The 20,813-nt window shown below is 44.2% G+C and overlaps 3 protein-coding genes and 1 long non-coding RNA gene across 8 annotated transcripts in view; 2 read left to right on the forward strand and 2 right to left on the reverse strand.

Moving 5' to 3' along the window:
• The first annotated feature begins 1,179 nt into the window (after positions 1-1,179).
• LOC147049907 (G protein-coupled receptor 26-like) lies at positions 1,180-3,392 on the forward strand. The gene is given in 4 exon segments (XM_085922377.1): positions 1,180-1,856; positions 1,925-2,038; positions 2,931-3,104; positions 3,106-3,392. Coding segments are annotated over 4 exon segments (1,068 nt in total). The 3' UTR covers positions 3,209-3,392.
• Positions 3,393-7,892: 4,500 nt separating this feature from the next.
• LOC147049908 (carbohydrate sulfotransferase 15-like) lies at positions 7,893-14,571 on the reverse strand. Of its 4 annotated transcripts, XM_085922748.1 has the most exons (10): positions 14,307-14,571; positions 12,306-12,362; positions 10,915-10,981; positions 10,025-10,444; positions 9,543-9,876; positions 9,331-9,477; positions 8,838-8,994; positions 8,619-8,775; positions 8,279-8,426; positions 7,893-8,178 (listed from the first exon to the last, which is right to left on the reverse strand). In XM_085922748.1, exons 4-10 carry the CDS (start codon positions 10,388-10,390, stop codon positions 7,988-7,990), a joined length of 1,500 nt encoding a protein of 499 aa, XP_085778874.1. In that variant the 5' UTR covers positions 10,391-10,444; positions 10,915-10,981; positions 12,306-12,362; positions 14,307-14,571; the 3' UTR covers positions 7,893-7,987. The 4 variants fall into 4 exon arrangements, with proteins under 4 accessions (XP_085778874.1, XP_085778873.1, XP_085778872.1 ...); XM_085922747.1 differs by lacking the exon at positions 10,915-10,981; XM_085922746.1 differs by lacking the exons at positions 12,306-12,362; positions 14,307-14,571 and having other exon boundaries at positions 10,915-12,297.
• LOC147049909 (uncharacterized) overlaps positions 14,384-20,813 on the forward strand; it is a 42,963-nt gene continuing 36,533 nt past the window's right edge. For both annotated transcript variants that reach the window (XR_015067460.1, XR_015067461.1), the window contains exons 1-4: positions 14,384-14,685; positions 14,958-15,045; positions 15,634-15,702; positions 18,042-18,132. This is a non-coding gene — a long non-coding RNA (uncharacterized LOC147049909). The remainder of the gene's footprint in view (positions 14,686-14,957; positions 15,046-15,633; positions 15,703-18,041; positions 18,133-20,813) is intronic.
• On the reverse strand, positions 18,936-19,415 carry nkx1-2a (NK1 homeobox 2a). Its single transcript, XM_085922675.1, has one exon. It carries the CDS (start codon positions 19,413-19,415, stop codon positions 18,936-18,938), a length of 480 nt encoding a protein of 159 aa, XP_085778801.1.

Below are 20,813 nucleotides of genomic sequence, written 5' to 3' on the forward strand. Positions count from 1 at the left end.
TTGGATGTTGTTTTTTCTGGGGGCGAGGATAAGACCACATGAGCGTGCCACGGTTTGTGCAATGTGATTCCCCGTGATCCAAACTGCACAGTAGATCACAGAGAGGTTGGTCGCCATGGCCACACGTGCCCGGAAGTTGATGGCAAACGCCCACATCAGCGATCACAAAGGTTTTACGTCACATGCATGTGAAAACGTGCCATGCCCCCCATGCCCCCCCCCCCCCCCCCACCACCACCACCACCACTGTAGCGCTAGTGCCAAAGGCGGTGCCACCAACGCAGTGGATGGAGATGTCCCCGATGAATTCAAAGTGACATATGAGACAACATTAATCAGGTCTATCGCACTGAGATGAAACTGTGGTTTGAGATCAAGTGTTGAGGCATTTTAACCCTTTGCAGAGCTAGGAATCATATTTGGGAACTTTTTTTTCCCCTCCCACTTAAACCCTTTGAGAGCCAGACTAAATGTATGTACTATGATGCAACTAGGTTGATTTTTTTTGGGGGTCCTTTTTCTAACATTTCGTCATTAATAAATTCACTCATCAATGTTCATAAATAAATAAATAAATAAATAAATAAATAAATAAATAAATAAATGAGACCAAATTCCTCTTATGGTCAAATGTATAGTGATGTATGTATAATAATTGCAAAATGTTACTCTTTTGAAGCGTTTGGAGATTTTGGTTTCACTGTACTTCTGGATTGTTTTGCTTTCTTCCTATTTTTTTTGCAGAAACCATGAGCAGACCTTTTAGAGTTCTTCAATAACCAAAAAAGTGCCATAATGGTTAAGTCACTCATGTTTGGTGGGGTGGAGGTGGGGTTCTAAAGTACAGCTCGGGTGACGTTGTACATGACATCAGCCCGCAGCCACGCAGTAGTGCGTCTGCTGCTATTTATTTCCCATGCCAAATCAAATGTCTATTTTTAAATACAGGGGGATGCTCTGTACTGTGATGCGCTCACTCGCTGGCAGAAAGAGATGCATGGAGTACTTTTTTCTTTTCGAAGGATGCTTTTTGCGTCGATGCAAATTTGCGCATGAGCCAGCGGGATCCAGTCAAAGCTTGGCAAGCCTCAGCCAGCTTGTTCCTGGGAGTTCAGTGCGCACGATGTGAGTATTGAGCCGACGGCAGAGCGGAGCGAGGTTCGAGGAGGAGGCAGCACCATGCACGTCGCAGACGTGGCGTGCGCCGCGTTGTTGCTGGTGATCATCGCGGTGTCGCTGCTGTCCAACCTTCTGGTGCTGATCTGCTTCGTGCACAACGCGGAGATCCGCAAGCAAGCCCCCGCTCTCTTCATCCTCAACTTGACCTTCTGCAACCTGTTGCAGAGCATCTCCAACATGCCCCTCACCTTGGCGGGGCTCCTCACGTCCGGCCAGCAGCAGCGTGGAGGAGGAAGTCTGTGCCAGACGGCGGGCTTTCTGGATACCTTCCTCACCACCAACTCCATGCTGACCATGGCGGCGCTCAGCATCGACCGATGGGTGGCGGTGGTCTTCCCGCTCAGCTACCACTCCAGGGTGCGACACCGGGACGCGGTGGCGGCGCTGGGCTACACCTGGGCGCACTCGTTATGTTTCTCCACCGCCGCCTCCTGCTGCTCGTGGGTGGGCTACCATCAGCTGTACGCGTCGTGCACCCTCCGCGGCGCCAGGGCCAAGGGGGGCGGCCTGCACTTTGTCATCTTCACCGTGGCCCTACATGGGCTCAGCTTTCTGCTCGCCCTCGTGGCCATGTGCGTGACCTACTTGAAAGTGCTCCAAGTGGCCAGGTTCCACTGCAAGCGTATCGACGTCATCACCATGCAGACCCTGCTGCTACTGGTCGACATTCATCCCAGGTTAAGAGACTTCGAAGTGATATTCTTCTCCTTACCTACATTGCTTCATCACCTGATTTCTTCTGCAGTGTTCGTCAGAAGTGCCTGGACGAGCAAAAGCAAAGGAGGCAGCGTTCCACCAACAAGATCAGCACGTTTATTGGCACATTTGTGTTGTGCTTCACACCGTACGTCATCACCAGGTGAGAAAAATGAATGTCGCTACAAGTTAACAAATAGATGGAGTTGAGTTTGCACAAGGGGTTTGACTTTCTCTTTAAGGCGCTAAATTCAAAATTCTGATTTGACACTGTGGACCATAATCACCGATCAGAATTAAGAAGGACCGATTAAGCTCCGATAACGCCAATGGCTACTCACGGCCACCAGAATGGCGCTTTGCTCGGACTCAAATTGAATTTACGAGGCTTTCCTTCTTGTGCTGATACTTGATCCCCCCCGTCATGGGGACAATAAGATTTCACTCTCCCCGCCCATCGATCCTCTCGGCACACTTAATCCTCGAAAGTCAGTTAGCAAATGAGTCAGCCTGGCAATCGGTAGCGTTCATTAGCACTTGGCCGTGTGCATTAGCGCCGGCGACCTGTCACAAGCTGCTAGATTGGGCGGGATGGAAATAGCCGTCCGGCAGAATGGAGGAGCTTCGAGTAATTAAGAGGACAGATTAGCCGGCAAACAATGCGTCTGCTTGTTCCTCACACTTGAACGCATTACGACGAGCTGACATTTGCAGACATTGTCATGACACTTCAATGGATAGATTGCCACTGGGTGGCTAATTTGAGTCTTTTGCGCTAATTAAACTCATCCAATAGTAGGAAATGTCAAATACAAGCCTTTCCTGTACTCATTTTCTTTATCCTCAGCGTAGAACCACTAATATTAGTGCCGCACTGATGAGCTGAGAGAAGAATTGAATATCTGTCTGTCGTAAATGAGCAAACCAGAACGTCACTGTAGATGAGCTGAATCAGTACTAGAGTATTTATTCACTCAAGTATTGCACCACCAACTGCCTGATATTTTTCCATCTGCTCTTCCCGTTTGACTATTTTCTCACTTTATTCGCGACAGATTGGTCGAGCTGTTCTCCCCGGAGCACGTCAACGCTCACTGGGGGGTGCTGTCCAAATGTCTGATGTACGGCAAAGCGGCCAGCGACCCCTTTGTCTACTCGCTGCTCCGCCACCAGTACAGAAAAACCTGCAGCCTCCTAGCTCGCAAGATCCTCGGCAGGAGCCGGCGGAACTGCGTTGATGGCCAACGCCAGGAGGAACCAAGACGCCAAGCTTGCCTCCAGCGCTACCGATGATCACAGCCAAGCGGCCGGCAGCAAGCCATCTCTTGGCTAGTGAAGCAGAAAGCGTGATTGTATTTTCTGGAAATGTCTTAGTGGTTGCTTTTGAGGAAGCTATGGTGGCCATGAGTCACCCAACTGTGATTAAAATTGAAGCATAACCTCGATGGAAATTCCGGATTAGGTGCGCTACGTGGATCTTGTCAAACGTGCTGTCCATCGGGCCTGTATTGTGCACATGACGCAAGTTCATTTCCGACGACGGAGCTGTCAGGCGCCGGTCGGATAGTGCCTTGCGGACAATGAACTCTCATTTCATCCAAACCTTTGGGAACCTTTTGCTATTTGTGGGAAAATGTCATGCAGGGTACAAGCATGTGAGTCATTTTAATGTTAGGTTAAACAGGGTACGGTGTGTAGCAAGGATCCATTCTACCTCGTGAGTCGTGTGACCAATCGGAATGTGGACTATCAAGTGTTTCCATTTATTTATTTTCTTATCAAATTGTGTATGATATTTGTGTGTTTACGTGTCAATAAAGTATGTGCATTGCAAACTAAATGTGCGATAAATGCGTACGACACACAAAACTCGTTCGGTGGAAATAATGACGTTTTCAGTTATTTCTGATCTTGGGTCAGGAATTGAAACCTCAATTAGCTTTTGTGTTGACTAGAACATTTTCGCATATACGCTTGTCGTGGTGGCAAATGTTTGCTGGAGAAAACTGCGTGAATAACACCTTGAATCTCCCACACTGATTACGAAAGAAAGGGTCTAATGAATAGTGGTCTCCACCCACTGCCTCTGCCACTGCTGCTGATGTGGCAGCGGGACAAAGACTTTTAATAAGGCAGCAGTGTTTGCTTAAAAATGGTCTTGATTGCAGAGTGTGAAGAAAGAAGAAAAAAAAAAAACAATAGAGAGACTCTACACCTTCCCACTCATCATCATCATCCTCGATGAACTTCTGCCTTGAAGATGAAGTCATGCTGATCTTGCTGCTGCATTCTGGAAATAGTGAAGGTGCCTAATAGAAAATAGGACTTTTCGTTCCAAATAACTGCGCTGTAGCATTTCCGATAAAGGAATGTCTTGCGACTCGTGGGAATATGTCAAAGTATCCCCCCCCTCCTCCCATCACAGCTCATAATAACAAGAATCAGAACAGATTGTCTATTTCTGTAACGGAATGCTCTGCTTGTTTTTGCTTCTGGGGCTTGATTTTTTTTTTTTTTTTTCGAGAGGTCCCTGCAGGCATCTGTACACGCTCAGATGAAAAGTGGATCTCCCATATGTTTTGTTTTTAAAGGCTTTGGATTACAATAACTTAATTATCTTGAGCTTCATGCATTTTTATCTTGCAGACGTCAAAAGTGAGAATGCCGGCTTAAAATCTTCTTGTATGTTTGTCTTTGATTATGACTTACATGAATCACATTTGAGGAGCAATTTATGAAGAAATTTGGGATAGTGTATAATGTAGCCTCACCCCTGCGGCGCTAAGAAATGCTGCTGCTGCTGCTGTCATGCAATTAGCATGCTGGCTCGCCAACCAGGCCTGACTGAACAGTTCACACAAGGCGCAGATTCACAAAGATGCCCCCACCCTCATTAATAGAACATCGCATGCAGACCTCCCACTCACTCTGACATGTAATCAAAGGATGTGTTTTCTCCCCCTTTGGCCTGGTGCAAATAGTCTATAAAGCGAGCCTGTCTTCTCGCCACAAATCAAAACGTGTGACATGCTATACGACTTTATATCCACTTTTCCCATTACGTTTCCGTCAAAAGCTATGTGAGATAAAAAGGTGTCAAGAAGGGGGGGGGGGGGTACACCCTGACAGTTATCTGAAACATAATTGAGACCAGAGAGGGTCGCATCATAACTGACAGAGAAAGGATTTTTTTTCTAAAATCAACAGGTGAGGAAGCGTCTTATCTTCCGTGGGTCACACTAGACTGAATTTCGGAAAAGCCGTGCTTTATGAGAATCTGTGGATTATTGGTTGTGGCCTTTTTTTACCACAGTACCTCAAAGGACTCAACTGAAGTCAGGTCACAATGAGCAGCAGTCGGGCACCTCATAAATAAATTCTTAATAAAGAGGTTTCAGAGTTGAAGTTTGCTGTTGAACAAAAAAAAAACCCCGATTTTCACATTGTTTATTAAACTCAAGTCTGCCTTATGGAAGCCGCCCACTCGTTTGATGCTAACTAATCATGTAAAACACAATTAACAGGCTAGCAATTAGCATCTCTAGTCAGATGCCCCCACTAGCTTAATGCTAACGCAAAATGTAAAACACTATTAATAGACTAGCAATTAGCATCTCTAGTCAGATGCCCCCACTAGCTTAATGCTAACACATAATTTAAAACACCATTAACAGGCTAGCAATTAACATCTCTTGTCGCTGTGTTCTAACCTTTTTAGCAAAAAATATTTGAACACAAAAGTCAAGCGTTTTGATTTGAATCGAATTGAATTCCAAAAGGAGTCAACACAAAATTCCAAAGCTTTGTTTCTATGCCAGTGGGTGTGGGTGGAGCCTACATAACCTTAAAGCTGGATCATTAAATAGATTCCACACCAAAAGACAGATGAGGTTCAGGCTAAAAAGGTCGAGAGTATCACTGTTGCATTCAGTCAGTAACAGCGAGCACGCTCACAATGCAACAATACACGGTGAGCCGATTATCGGGGAACCATCGGGGAGGGATAGGGAATCTATGGCGACACAACAGAGCCACTTGGATATTGTTTCAGTCAGTCAAGAGCTCTCAGCTTAGCGGGAATCCATCAGGATGTTTGATTGAAAGACACCTCGGCGCTGAATGAGAAGGTTAAACCTACGATTGAGCTAGCGAGCTGCTTTCAAAAAGAAGAATTACTAATCACCAGGAGGGCTGCCCACTAGTCTGTTCAATGTCCTGCACATAAAAGATGTCAATAAGTACTTAAAATGATTGGAAATGAGATGAGGAATTAGCAGGGAATGAATGAGACTAGATTTGAGTTTGGACGTGAAAAAAGTTGAACCTTGACCAAAACAGAGTTTTCCATGTTTGATCGATTTTTTTTCTCAATTAAGATTACATCTTGTCACCTTAAGAAGAATTTTGGAAGCTAGCTATAAGAGGGTGTGCACACTTGTGCAATCACATATCAGTTATTTTTCCTCTTTAAAATATTCTTTTCCAGTTGAGTGATGAATAAGTTTTGAAATCTTATATGTTTATACTTGACAAAAGCTGACATTTGAGGTGTACACATTTTTTGTTTTGTTTTTGGTGTGAGGCCAGATCTGGAAATAGAAACACGAAATAATGTCGGCGGTTCATGCGGGCAGAAGAAAAACAACATCATCATCATCATCACCTGCTGTGAAGCAGCCAGCCTCCTTCTATTGGTCCACTGCTCACATTTCACACTCATTAGGTGACAGATGATACAAGTGTGTGTGTGTGCACACGCGTGTGTGTGTGTGTGTGTGGCATATCATTTCAGCCAATCAGGTGCCTGCGAGCATAAAAACAGCCATTTCTGAAAACAACCAAGACGTTTTTTGAGTATGTCAAATTGTGAAAAGTAATGAGAATACTCGCCTTATCATCACGAATGTTTCTTTGTGTCCTTTCGCTGCTGTGTGGGGCACAAATGTTAGTGCCCCGCCTGCAAAATCCGCCTAGCGACAAGCTCTCAAATAAGTGTCCCTGCTTCTCCGAAGTTTTAAGTCAGTCTTAGATGCCACAAGGTGGTGGCAAAGAGCTATTTTTTCCATGAGTCAGGGGTACACTGCCTGCAAATTAAATCAGGGGTCACCGAGGAACCAGGTAAGACCACAATAGTAGCCCATGGGCCTGTTCTCCAAATAGCTCACCAGTGATGGGACAATGTGATTTTTTTTTTTTTAGGTGATTATTTGCAAAACGATTGATATTATTTATAAAACATAATGGAAATTTATAGTCATTTGTCATACCCAGAAAGCAGCTCTCCGTTTAGTGACCCCTGATCTAAATGAAATTGCTTCCCTCTGTCTATTTTCGCTCCTTAGCAACAGGATGCCGCAAGATGGAGCGAAAGCAATTCTTTTGACAACAGCCCCCCCAAAAAAACGGCAGAATGGGGCCAAACTATTAAGTGGTGTAGCTCAAAGGGTCCCATTATCAGTTTGTCGCTGCGCTTGACAACCTTTGAGGAGGACAGCTTGTCAATACCAGCCATTGGCTGTCAATGCTGATTTTTCTTCCTTGGCTGATGACAAACTGGCAATTGTCACTGTAGAAGCCTTAATGGAAGAGACATTTAATTGAGGTCTAATTAAATTGACTCCTACGTGCAGTTGAAAAGCTATACGGACTCTTATCAACTTTTTCTCCCGCATCACGAAGCACTCGCACGTCCATTATTTTCAGCTCCTAAATGATTGTGGGCCAGTTGAGATAATTGAGGAAAATTCATCTCATCGGGTCAGACTCAAATTCCCCGCTGCCCTCCATTCCGCTCTGTTAGATTTAATTGCGGTTAATGCATTAGTTCCACACTCACCGGACACAACATTAGGTACGCCTTCATTCATCTAACTCCATCTTGGAATTGCTGGTGAAGGAATTCAGAAGTGTGAATGGAAACATTTATGTAAAGTGTGAGAGGCTGAGTGTTTGGGAGTTTCTACTGCTTGACATCACCACACATCATAGTCAGGTTGAATTGTTTTTCCACAGTCATATTTATAAAATCTTTTTTTTTTTTTAGACAAAAGAAATAAATAAGACATTTAAATCAAACACACATCACCCGAGTGTCTTTTTCAAGAGTAGGAAATCATGTGTTACTCCACAGGAAGGCCTGGTTGTCCAGCACGCTGGCCAGCTTTGTGTTGAACGCTTGGTGGAATTCCCACAGGAGGTTCCGAGTGGACGGCAGCATGGGACCCAGGCTCTTGTCGGCCGCGCGTCGGGTATTGGACAGCGGCCGCTTGGTCAGCGCTGCCTCCGCCTGCTGGGACAAAGGACCTGACCACAACGGGGAAGGCGGTAAATATTAAAAAAAAACAAAAAAAAAACTTTTGTTATCTTTCTACTTGATTGTAACTGACATTCCAGGATTACATACCTACATTCAGAAAGTTGAACACTTTCTCTAAGGTCCCTTGAAGGTTTGCTGCGTAGTCCTCCAGCCGCAGAACCAGAATCTGCTCTCTGTGGAACACCGTCAGCCAGTCCAGCAGGAAGACGATATATATGCCCAGATTCAGTCTGACCTGTGTAGAAGCAAAATAATGCGATTAGAATCCCCTGAAGGATTTTGGTTGCGTTATTAGTTTTCTAAATGGAAATAAAAAAAAGCTTGAACGTCCTGGTGCACTGACAAGTAAAATCCGCTAGGGGGAGTCATAATTCAAAACTACTGACATGAGGTTCACGCAGGAAAACAAAAATATGAAGCTGCTGACCGGCATGGAGTTGGAGAGACCGGTGCTGTAGACGCAGATTCGAAGCGAACTCTCCGACAGGCAGGACTGGAAGAGCTGCACAGACTCAACCACTTTCTGATGGAAGTCCTCCGCTGACTTGTTGGCCATCTTGAAGTATAGGTAGTCTGAGTATAACCTGGGGATGGAAAGCAATTTTTGAGAAACATTTATCACGCAAGAGGTGCTAGTTGTCATTACCTCTCGGCGGGGTCTCGTAGCATGATGATGATTTTGGCATCGGGCTGCACCGTGTGGATAAAGTCCTGAGCCAGGAAGGGTGGCTCGGCTTCCTCCCTGTCGCCATGGAGATAGCTCCACGCTTGGTTGTCCCACATAGTGGATGCGCTGGCTTCACCTTTAAAAGGCATTTCAAAATACAATTCTTAAAAAATATATTTGCTGTGTTTACTGTCATTTTAATGTGTAGTCTTTGAAGCTTCATCTAGAGAATAAAATCATTTTTATGAACTCTAAAGTTGGATGGTTTTGAGTCAGCCCGACGCATCCCAGTTGCGCGGAAAATTTTGTGAATCGTTCCACTGTAACCGCAAAATATTCACAATTTGATATGATTGTGTTTCCATCTGCTTGCATGTGAGCCACTTGAGTGGAATAGAGTGAACTCTGGATGTAATCCGAGCATTGTGTGTGTACAAAGCCCATGGCGGCAACCGCACCCACACGTGTTCACCTGTTATGAGCTGCGTGAGGCGGTGTCGGTCTCTGGGGGAATTCCCGGCGTTTGATCCTTGGATGTTGTACGCAGCCAAATCAAACAGGTCCAGGTAATCTTCCACTGGGAAACTTTCCTGGAAGCCATCTTTGAAGCGGATGTAACCTGCAGAAAAAAAACCCGTTTCAAAGTACAAGGTGTAAAGACTTTTGCTACCTGTGGTGCCTCACCAAATCGTTTCCTCGTCCACCAGTGCGGCTCCTTCATGATGTTGAACTTGACGTCAGGATGCAGGAGCAGCCTGTGGAACAAGTCGGTAGTGCCGCACTTGGGCTGCCCGATGATGTAGAAGTACGGCAGGCAGCGCAGGCGCGACAGCCCGCCGCCATCGTCGCGCCGCCGGAAAGCGGACGCCAGGCGGTCGCACACCATCTTGAAGTTCTTGGAGCGCACCGCGAACAGGTTTCCGTCGTACGGATCTCGACTCTTTTCCGCGGGAACGTCCTCGTACCAACACGGGCTTTTGACGCCAGGCAGGAAGTGACGGGGAATGGTGGAGAACAACTGTGGAGGAGATCGGTCAAACATATGGATTTTAAATTAGTTGAAAATAATCAGAAATTAAATTTGTGCATATATTATAAATTATACCATATTAAAGTTAAAAAAATGTGATGTGAAATCTAAATTTAAACCTCTCGGAAATACTCACGTGGGAGTCCGTCCCGATGACGTCCTTCTCATTAGGAACCCTCCGAGGTGGATATTCCAATTTGGATCGGATCAACCTGCTCAAGCGCTTCATGTCTATGGAAGCCCTTTTCAAGGAGAGGCCCACGGCCGAAGATGCCGCAACCGCCGCCGTGGTGTTGCTCGGCACGTCGGCGACTTTTAAATGATAGGGCGAGGGCGTGAGAAGAAGTCCTTTCTTGTCCCACGTCAGGACGTAGGAAGCCATGATGAGGAAGGTCAGAGTCAGACCAAGCAGGAAGACCACCGTTTGGACTTTGGAGAAGCTCCACGGGTTGAAAAGGTGCTGGTCCGACTGAGTAGTTCTGCCATGCTTGTACCACAACATGCTGAGATGAAGCAGGCATTTGGCGGGAGAAGCTCATCGATCCTTCACGGCGTTCTGCAAAACAACGGATCATCGGAATGTTTCTTCTCTTGCGTGTCAATGCGAAGCTTCCTAATTTTACGTACGGGTGGTCGTTTTAACATAAAAGACCAGCCGCCCAGGTCAGAATAACAGTTACGCTGTAATTCGACACTGAAAACAAAAACAGCAATCCTCAAAGGAGGCTGCTGCACGGCTTTTATTTTTTTTAACCCGGTGAGGATCATGAATTGGCATATTGACACAGGTGGACAGGCAGCGCTCAGCGATAAAAAGTAAGAAAGCAAAATTTGGAACAGCGGACCGGTAAAGGGGCCAAATGTACTTTTTCTTTGCAGTCGAGGAGTATTGGAGCCCCGCCAGGAAAACATGACATCACTTAGCATTTAGGTACATTATTACGTATTGGCCAATCAGTTAAGAAAACAAGAGCCCCTCACGAACATGCTCTCACAGGGAAAGGGAAAAGGTGAGCGCAAAGCTACCGTCAAAAGTGATTTGACGCCAAGTCAATCCGTCTATGTTGCAGAACCAGCCGCAATAGGTGACAATCTGCAAAATAAAAATACAAAATCTCTTTTTTTAAAGCATCCGTGGCATCGTTAGGCAAACACAAAACCTTCGAGTGCGTCAATTGCGTATCGCATCAAAAAATGCTGTGAACTCATCGAGATTTCAGTCGGGTGACAGCTGTGCTGAGTGATGTCAGATTTGGTCCGGGCTTGTTTAATAAAGTCGACGCCAGTGCTAACAGGCAGATTGTGTGAGAAAAAAGGTCATGAAAAGTGCACGTGTTCCAATAAAACAGCTCAAGAGTCCTTCAATGGATTACTGCATTTAAAAAGGACACAGGAGGTAAACATTAGCTTTTTTTAGTTCGCGTTCTTGTCAGCGTGCCGGCCGCTGATTGCGAAAACAATTTCTATTTCTTGAGCTCATCGTGCTCTGTTTAGCGTCACCACCAAAACATGCCCTCTGCGTTTCTGTGACAATGCGCAGGTGCTTGACTCTCACGCAAAGGCATTATGTCTTGGTGTTTATAGCCGTGTAAATAAAGCGGGAGCTCCTGCGAATGTGACTTGGCCGCCGCCCAGCATTGGGAAGAGAAACAAAGCGCAGACCACATAAGGAAGTTAACATAAATATTTGGACAATCGGATCAAGTTGGAGCATTTTCAAACCCGCCCTTCAAAGTCAACAAGTTATTGATCCAAAAAGTCATCACGGCGGAGCGTCCATAGTCCATTTTTGGCAAATTGTGTCCACCCGGGATTGCTCCGGTGTCTTATTTTGTCATTGATGAACGACGTCCGCATCCCAGGAATCTGACCTCTTCTGATCTGTTCAACAAACACGCTCAAAGAAAAACAAGACGATAAAAAGTCCAAGCAATGTAAAACCGCTTGTATAAATATGACGTCTGTCTGGGGAAGCCCACCGCGCCATATGGATCACAGATGTGCTGCCGTGTCTATTTGCACACGCGTGTAGGCGTGTATGTTTTCCTTGAGAGCCAATGTGACATTAATAACAAGCAGAGAACAGCTGAAGATGGATCCTACTGTGCGGCATGTGAGGACGAGGCGGCGTAATTGCAGGTAAAAGAAGGTCATACGGGTTTATTACCACTATTTTGGGAGACAAATGGAGCGTTAGTCAAAACCACTTTATTTGGAGAAAGTGGGGGGGGGGGGGGGGGGGGCGTAAAATGTCTGTATTAATGTCTCAGAGCAAAAGAAAACTGCTGCCCAGTGGTCTCCCCTGCTAAATAATAAAAATAAAATAATATATCCCGCTTCTCTGTATGGCCGCATATGGTTTTTCGCACTGAAAAAGCAATAAAAGTCTCGGTGAAAATAAAAGCTCAATTACTTACACATTAGCAGCAGCTCACCGGCCTCGCAGCTTCTGGCAACGGGTTTGTGGTATTATTCTATGGAGGAATAAAAAAAATATATATATATTTCAGTCCTTCTCAGATCTCATTCAAAATTTTACTTCACTGGGCAATATAATTTTATATAACTGGCACATGCGCAGATCAACAGAAGTTTTATTTTCCTTGTTGCTAGGCAGAATTCACAGGGCACAAGGTCATAGTAACGTTTCATAATGCTGTTTCCTTCATTTTGTGTTTGAATGTGAAAGCGGTGGTAGTGCTTAAACCTGGCAGATGCCCGTTCTTGGTTGTAGATTATTTGAACAAAAAATAACTGTCATCACTTTCTGACACGAGTTGAAATCCAGGGTGCGAACATGGCATGTCGTAGCTTGATTCTGCTCACGTTGTCAACTTCTATCATGAGTCACTCCCCGCTCGTTCGCTCCAAGACACAAATGCACGAAGCGCCAGGCACTGCCGTAAAGTTGATGATATTGTCAAATATTTATTTTCGCAAGCCGGTCTCTAACAAAATGGCGTCTGTGCGGACGGATGGAACTGATGGCATGCGGTTTAAAGACAGTGGAAAGTTCTGTAATTTATGAACTGCCAATCAAAAAAAGGAAGCCAGATTGATCTTGAGTTAAAAAAAAAACATACTGGATGGATTTTAGCATAAACACATTTGAAAAGCCACCGTGTGGAATAGAAAGGCAAATCATTAGCCGTCGGGAAAATGACTTGATGGCAATGAAAGTGCCAATAATTTGTTTGCTAACTTGTAAATCCCAAGGATGCACGCACTCTGAAAAAAGACGGTCACATCGGGTGCTAGAACACACTCCCACATTCCCGACGCTACAAGAAAAATTCTTCTGTACTGTTTGTAGCGTATCCTTGCTCTGAAGTCTAAACAGTCAGATAGCGCTCGCTCATCCTCCTTCTCATATTTGCAGCATTACCTCAAGATTTGAGGTTGCCAAAAGAAGCATGGTTTTCACATCGAGCAAACTTCTTCCACTATTTCAAGGTGACAGGCGGGTGGGGGGGTGGGGGGGACTTGGTAGGACAATTTGAAGTCTTCCTGCCCAGCAGACCAAATAAACCACAAGGCAGCATTGGTTCAGTTAGTGAGTGTGCAGCCGTAGAAGGAATCTGACACTGTGACTCGTCCAACTAACGTGTCACGCTAGAATAAACAGGAAAAACAATCAGAAGCGCTAATCTGTGTAAATACTATGAATATTTATAATGTTCGTGGCTCACTGTAAACTGCATGTTTGCACTCTCGGCGAGGACAACATATGACACGGTACAGCTGTTTAATGAGCTGAGGATTATTACAACTCAACACACACTCATTAGAAGGGCTTCTGCCAACATTTAAGGGATTTCTAATCTCACAACTGGCGAGCAGTGTTAATCCCTGAGTGTGTGTTTTTTTTTAATCCTTTAGTACAGTGGCTCCCCACTATTTGTGGGAACTAGCCCAGTAGAGAATAAATCCACAAATAGCAGGAGTAATTATAATTGACTATATCCATAAAAATGTAATCATTCCACTTTATTTTGCCAAGGAAATAGACTTGTAAAACTATACATATACACTGCCTGGTATAGGAAAATAGGCATCAGATGACATTAGTAAAACAGCGCAATAGAGTTTGCAGGCAAATTTGTTCCACAAAAAAAGGAATTTTATAATTAACACAGATGCAGCAATAAAAATTAATGTGTATTCAAATGCACAATCCTTAAAATAGAGTTATTTTTGGAATTATTTCTTTTGCAAATATTTTATTCATCTATGATGATAGTTATGATGAAGCATTTAGAACTCTGCCTAGCAACACAAGACATTATTTGCTTGAAAAACATTCTTCAAATTAATTCTAACTAGTACAAGTTTCCATATTCCAAAGAAACAATTTCAGAAAAATGTATTATTGTTATTTTTACAATATATAGACAATACTCATTAAAAACAATTCTCACAGTGGAGTTGAGCAGTTCGTCGTCGTTTCATTTGCAGCTTGCTAGACATGATCAATCAATCAGGCGATCCGTGGCCATGCTAATCCAAACGGGAGAAAAGTGGACGGCACAGGTGTCTTTCTGTCTGCGCGTTGGATAGAAATGAGCCCGGAGTGCGTTCTGAGCGCGGTCTGAGCTCATGATCGCTTTTGGCAGCACAAATGAGAGTTTCTGCTGCCTCCATCTGACTGCTGAAGAGAGGGGAGGCGCACCAACGGGCAGGTCTTGCAACACTCATCCTATTACTACTCCACCGCTACGGATGGTTGATGCGGGATCGATTGGGTGCGGCCTGTCTTTACCCACAATCCACCGCGCGGCTCGTTCAATTGGCGGCAAGGTGACTTGTATTTTTTGTGCTCGTAAACTACACCAATAATAACCGTATAACATCGATGTTATTTGCTTTAAATATATATTTTTATTTCATTTTGACTTCATTCACCGATAGATGAAAACGTTGTGGAACTTGGCTAAGTAATTAGCATCTTTGCAAACATGTTCAATGATCCGTGTGAATTGTAGCTTACTGTGCTACCGCTAGCTATTATTTCGCTGATTAGTCTACGTTGTTGATATTTTTGGTTTTTCTTCATTTTATACAAATTACAGTCACTCTCAAATTGGTCCTTGTGTCAGTTGAAGCCAATGCCAAGTAACCCCAAATAGGAAGAATCCCCTATCCTCCAACAAAAGTAAGGTAAGAGTAATGTCAAATGTTCCTTTTACCCATAAGTATTTCCAATAATTCACAATATTAGCACTCAATTTTTCATATTTTATGTTGCTCTCTGAAGAAGAACATGATGAAACTTTAATAACCCTGAGTAAGCAGGAAAACCACCTCCTTGTTGCAAAGGTTTTCAGCTGATTTGAAGATTGACAAGTAGGATATTGTGCAATTGAGGCCTCAAGTGAAAGTATTTCTTTGCTATTAGTCATCTCAATCCTCATGTTCTATTAAACTTTTGTGCACTAGTTAGCTGCGATGACTCATTTTTGTAAGTGGGAGTAAAGTTTTACAAGTCTTGTCTGTCTAAAGACATAGAAAGGCAAGTTTCTACAAGATCAAGGTAGACCTAACTCACTAAAATAAGCAGAAGTGCTTCTTTCCTTCCTCTCTGTTGATTATTTCTTCCGCTGCAAATCTGTTGATCTTCACGCCTTGTCAGGATGCTGACAATCACTAATTTGTGGTTGACAAAAATGCCAACACACACAAGATAGAATTTGCTCAAATAAGCTCACACTGATGGGAAAATGTATGTCCTCATCTGTTTTCTTGCAGGGTTCAAGAGAACTAAATGGCTGTTGCTTGGTGACTATGTTGCAATCCTGCACTGCTTGTTTCCATCAAGTAAGATTTTTTTCAACTGATATTTCTTTTCAAAAAAGTTTGCCTTAAAAAAGCCAGCAAAATACAAAGAAAAAATATTGAGAGTATGATTGCATTTCTGTAAGGAGAAAAAAATGTTAGAAATGCTCCCTCGTGCTTGACACATATTACAGATGCTTTTTTTTTTTTTTTTTTTTTTTTTTTTAACTGCCTCGACGTCCTTGAAGGGGGTCAAGGCTCAGGAATTTCGATTCGAGCTGTACTAGACCTCATCCCCTCCAGCAGCAGGAATCAAAACAATATTTAGATTAAGTCATTAGCAAAGAACAAGTCCAGTTTGTTCTGCAGTCGTTAACATGTGGAACAGGATGGCAGCTGCTTCTGTCTCTTTTCTGTTTGTCATCATACAGTCTGTCGAGTACGGCCGCTAACAGCTGCTCGCTGCAAAATGTAATGCCATGCTGCCATATTAATAGTAATCTCCTTTTTGTATTCATAATGAAATTACCGGTGGCCATTCACCATTGAAAAATGAATATTGAAGTTAAAAGTTGTGAGTCGTAAAGTTTTTTTACAGGCATGCTAGCAGACTGGCGAAATCCCGAGTCGCCCTCGAAAGGAAAACAATCAATTTTTCCATTTGGTGATTGGCTTTTGAATGGGTTCGCCTTTTAGATTTTCCAGATGATGAGACAGCCCGCTCCAATTCTCAACAGTCGACGCATTGTCTCTTTCTCCTTTTATGTCACTGATATATGCCTTTTATGAATTTTCAAGATCAAAAATAATACCAAAGCGGTTTTATTTGACTGGCACAATATTCAGTGGCAAGTCAATAAAAAGATTCCCAATTGAGCAGAAGCGGGTCCTTGACAGGCGGGCAGGATTTAGTGTGACACCGGCAAGTACTTGGACCACTTCCCAACCAGCAAACGCTCAAGATAGTTTGGGAAATGACGCGTCTGAGTATGAATGATGCCTCGGCCGGATCTCCATTAAGCTCGTCCGCTCAACGACGCTCTGGCCTCGCAAATCTTTGGACTTTGGGCGCGCATAATCACTGGCACAGGAAGCGAGAAGCTGATGAAAGCACATTTTCCGAAGGAAAGCTCTGTGGTTTGGGAAGAGCGTGTTATGCGACTTTGTCAAATAGGAGAGAGGGGGAATCCAGATTTTCGTATCCTCTTGAACTTCAGGATGAACTTGCGTCGTGGTTTCTCTTGGCGATTTGGCCGGAAATTGTTTTGTCTGGTAACCATCGTAGCGTGTGACATTTAAGTTAAATGCCTTTTTAGAGCATCCTTGTTTTGTATTTTATTTTTAATACGTCGCAGATTCTCTACAGCGTGTTTTTCAACCGATGCTTCCGATCACCCACGATGCTCAGAAGAGCAAAGATTCCCGTTAATTACAGTCTGCCGGAAGAGAGGTCAAACGCATCCGCACACACGCGCCCCCTGCACGCACACACACAAAGAGACAGTGCTTTAATTAGAGGACATTATCTCGGAGTGAAGCGTTGGCAGGTTAATGAACTCTGCTGCCGCGAGTCTGATTAGGGAGGAAAAAGACGCAACTGTCTCTTGGCTATCGACTGCCATGAGAAAATAACCTCTCACTTTTAATTGGAATGTTTAAAGTCACCGGCAGGGGGAGTGTGTCACACTGCTGACGGTTTCCTAGGCAACCGGAGGCCAGGACCTTCACTAGCTGGTGATGAGTAGAACAACGCTGGATTGTGTGATAAAGAATTCATAATAGATGATGGAGATTTGTTTTATGGATGAATTAGCAATTTTGGTAATGGAATGAATGATCGTTTGGAGGGGAAATTGTGGAATGCAAATTGGATAAAAATGCTACCAAATGATGTTTGGATGTCTCACCCTTCCGGGAGCAGGATGAAGGCGTCTCGGCAACTTATCAAACATCGTATTTCACAACATGACAAGAGCTAAGCAAAGGCTCGAAATGGAATTTTTCTCACCACACCGACGCCTTCAAATGCCCAAAAGCAATGTCACACAACAAGCAGGCTTCATTTGGAATGTGTCTATCCAGCAAAATCGTGGAATTCTCTTACGAGTGTTGCAGTGGAGGTCACCGACGGTGTAGTTGTCCAAAATGGTAAGGGGGGATTTTCAACCCACCAGTGATGAATTGATTGTTTGTGCAATCCCTTAAAATCATAGCCAGTCTAAAACAACAACACATAAAGAGCAGATTGAGGTTGTCTTGCTTTTGGCAGCTGTGAGTAAGCGCCATCTAAAAAAGAGAAATGCATGTCAAACTCTCAGATTGTCAAAGTGATGTCCAGGGAAAATTGACTCCTGAATCTGACGCCTGCTCTCTTTCTGCAGGTAAAGACGGAGGCTGCTGAATTGGAGCGAGAATGCGAATCAAAGAGTCTCATTCGAAGATGTCACGTCAGAAAAAAATGAAGTGGATTGGGTGAGTTTGCTGTATAATTCTGCATCACTCGGTTTTAAGATTAATTTAAACATCTAACATTCTTCATAAGCATACTTGGGTTAAGTGGCACATTACAGAGAGCACACCACTGTTTGAAATGGGTTTTGGATTAGATAGGTGCAAGGATATAGTGACATCGTGTGGTAGCACAATGCAAGCACACATTGGGAGTGATTCAATTTTGCAGCAGACACAAACCAACGTTTTGATTTTTATTATTGAAATAACACTGGTATTTTTTTTTAATATATATAACGGATCAGCAATGTGAGGTGGTTGGTTGCAATATGCCACAGTTTGTGATACAAGATCTGTTGAATACAGTTTTTCAACAAACACAATGATAATTATGTGTCCCTTTAAAAAAAAAAACAACAATGTACATGTTTATGTGTTTTTAAAAAGTCTCCATTGCAACTTCAGACCATTTTGGTGCAATGTGACAAAACCAAACCAGACATTTTTCCCCCCAGTTGAAACATATTTTCAAATGTATTAATAAAAGTTATCTGACAATAATCGGTCAAAACCCAAAAGATAAAGAATTATGTCACATGTCATACTCTTTTTTTTTTTTTCCTACTCTGATTCAAATCACACCAATTGGCGAGGTGGTTCTATCGGGTGCCAACGCTTAATTTGGGTACAGCGGTGAAGGAGCACGGCTGGTCAGTCAGTTGAGCAACTTCTGTACAAAGATTTGATGTCCCCTTTACAAAAAAAGGCTTCTTGTCAAACGTTTGCAGTCAACAAATTGTTGAAATAAGAGTCCAGGACTCCTCTCATAGGTGTGGATTAAAATAGGAGTGTTGCACAAATCCGCCAGGTAGGAAGGGGTGCAAGAGCCCCCCAGTGGACGAAAGCGGAGCAGCAGTGGCGTGAAAGATGACGTTCCCGGAGCCCAAGTTGGCAAAGGATTGGTGGAAGCCGGCCTGGCCCGAGCCGCACGTAGCTTGGCTGGGACTGATGAGCGGGCCGGGGGCCGACGGCATGGTGCTGTCCGCGCCTGGGTTCTGCTTTTTCCACTTGGTGCGCCTGTTCTGAAACCAGATCTTCACCTGGGTTTCCGTCAGACTCAAGGACAGCGCCAGGTTGAGCCTCTCGCACACCGACAGGTAGCGAGTGGCTCGGAACTTGTTCTCCAGCGCCACTAGCTGTTCGTAGGTGAAGGCGGTCCGGGCGCGCCGGGGCTTGGCGCTGTTCTGGTCTTGCCGTCGTCTCTTGCTGTGTGTGGAAGGCGCGTCCTGCAGGGCCACGGGCATCTGCTCCTCTGCTAGCCGGTGGTTGCTCTCCGCTGTGGCGGTGAGCACGAGGGGGTTGGCAAGAACTGGGTGCTGATTGGACTGGTTGTCTTCTGGTAAAAGAATGGAGAGAAAACATGAGCCCATTTGTTAAGTCACTATATTTTTCCTGGTGATAAAGCTCACTTTTCTGGGTCATACTTGTCCCGCAACTTGGACTTGAAGCTGGATTGAGTTCCGATCAGATTTGAGACTTTTGCGTCTGACTACAGAAAAGTTCAGGAAGAATCCTGATCAGTCCGTGTCATTTAAAATGAATCTCCTCCATTTATTTAATTTTGAACACATAAGGTCACTTGGGAATCAGCGGTGACAGTGCTGAAGGGACAGCTCCAGCAGGCAAATCCGCCCCCCCCCCCCCTCCATTCTTATTTATCATGTGCAAGTGGACCTCCAGAAGTAAACTCCTCCCGAAGTGTCGGTGCAGGTGGGACTCTGCCACTAATCCTTCGATAATTTATCAGCAGCAGATAGCGCCTCAAATGTCATGTTGCGGAAAGAAATCCCGCCTAAATCCAGCAACGCCGTTTCAGCCGTGACGTGCTAATGGATTTCATATTTGCCCGCGGGTCGATAAATGTCATCTATTTAAGAAGGGAGGGGCGGGCGGGGGGAGTTGGAATCGAGCGATTTTTGGGATCAGACATGGCTGGGGTGTGCGGGTTTGTACCTGCAAGGTGCTGCGAGGAGATATGCAGGATGCGGTAATGGGATATCGATCAAAGCGTCCTCAATGGGACGATTTAAACAATTATCTCAGGCCGCCCGCCCCAATGCCAATCACGCTGCCGGGGCTCTGGGAGACGAGCCTTTGTGGCTTCCTTGAAAGAGAACTAACCGTGGCAATTGGGGGAAGGTCACACAAAGATGGCTCTGATTTCATTTGGAAATAAACAGCTTTAACTTGATTCCACTCACTTGCTGATTAAAAATCGTTCTTTTACAAACCCTGGCCTGAATTTTTATGCAGGATCATTAAATGCGTGCTTCCATTATTTAATTCACGTACTGGTTCTCTTGAACAGTCACAATGTCAATAAAAAAATCCCCCCCAAAAAAAACAATATGATTGATAATCTTTTTCTTTGTGTAGATTCTCTATTCGGAAAAGATGGATTGAATCTGATTCTTCTTGTTTTGTTTGTTGAATTTTTTTCTCATCCGAAAACGTACAAATGTGACTTGAGCTGATATGTTATTACAATCATGCTCTGTTTAAGTTATCCCCCAAAATTCAAAAACATTTTCGGCAGTAAACGTCACAACCACCTCAACTAACTAAACACAACTAACCTACTAAATGATTCAATGATTCCCAAGCATTTTGCCTGAGACATTGCACATTTTTCAACTTTCTAT

This window comes from Syngnathus leptorhynchus, chromosome 10, assembly GCF_054491065.1.
Source record: "Syngnathus leptorhynchus isolate UIUO chromosome 10, UIUO_Slep, whole genome shotgun sequence".
Classification (NCBI taxonomy): domain Eukaryota; kingdom Metazoa; phylum Chordata; class Actinopteri; order Syngnathiformes; family Syngnathidae; genus Syngnathus; species Syngnathus leptorhynchus.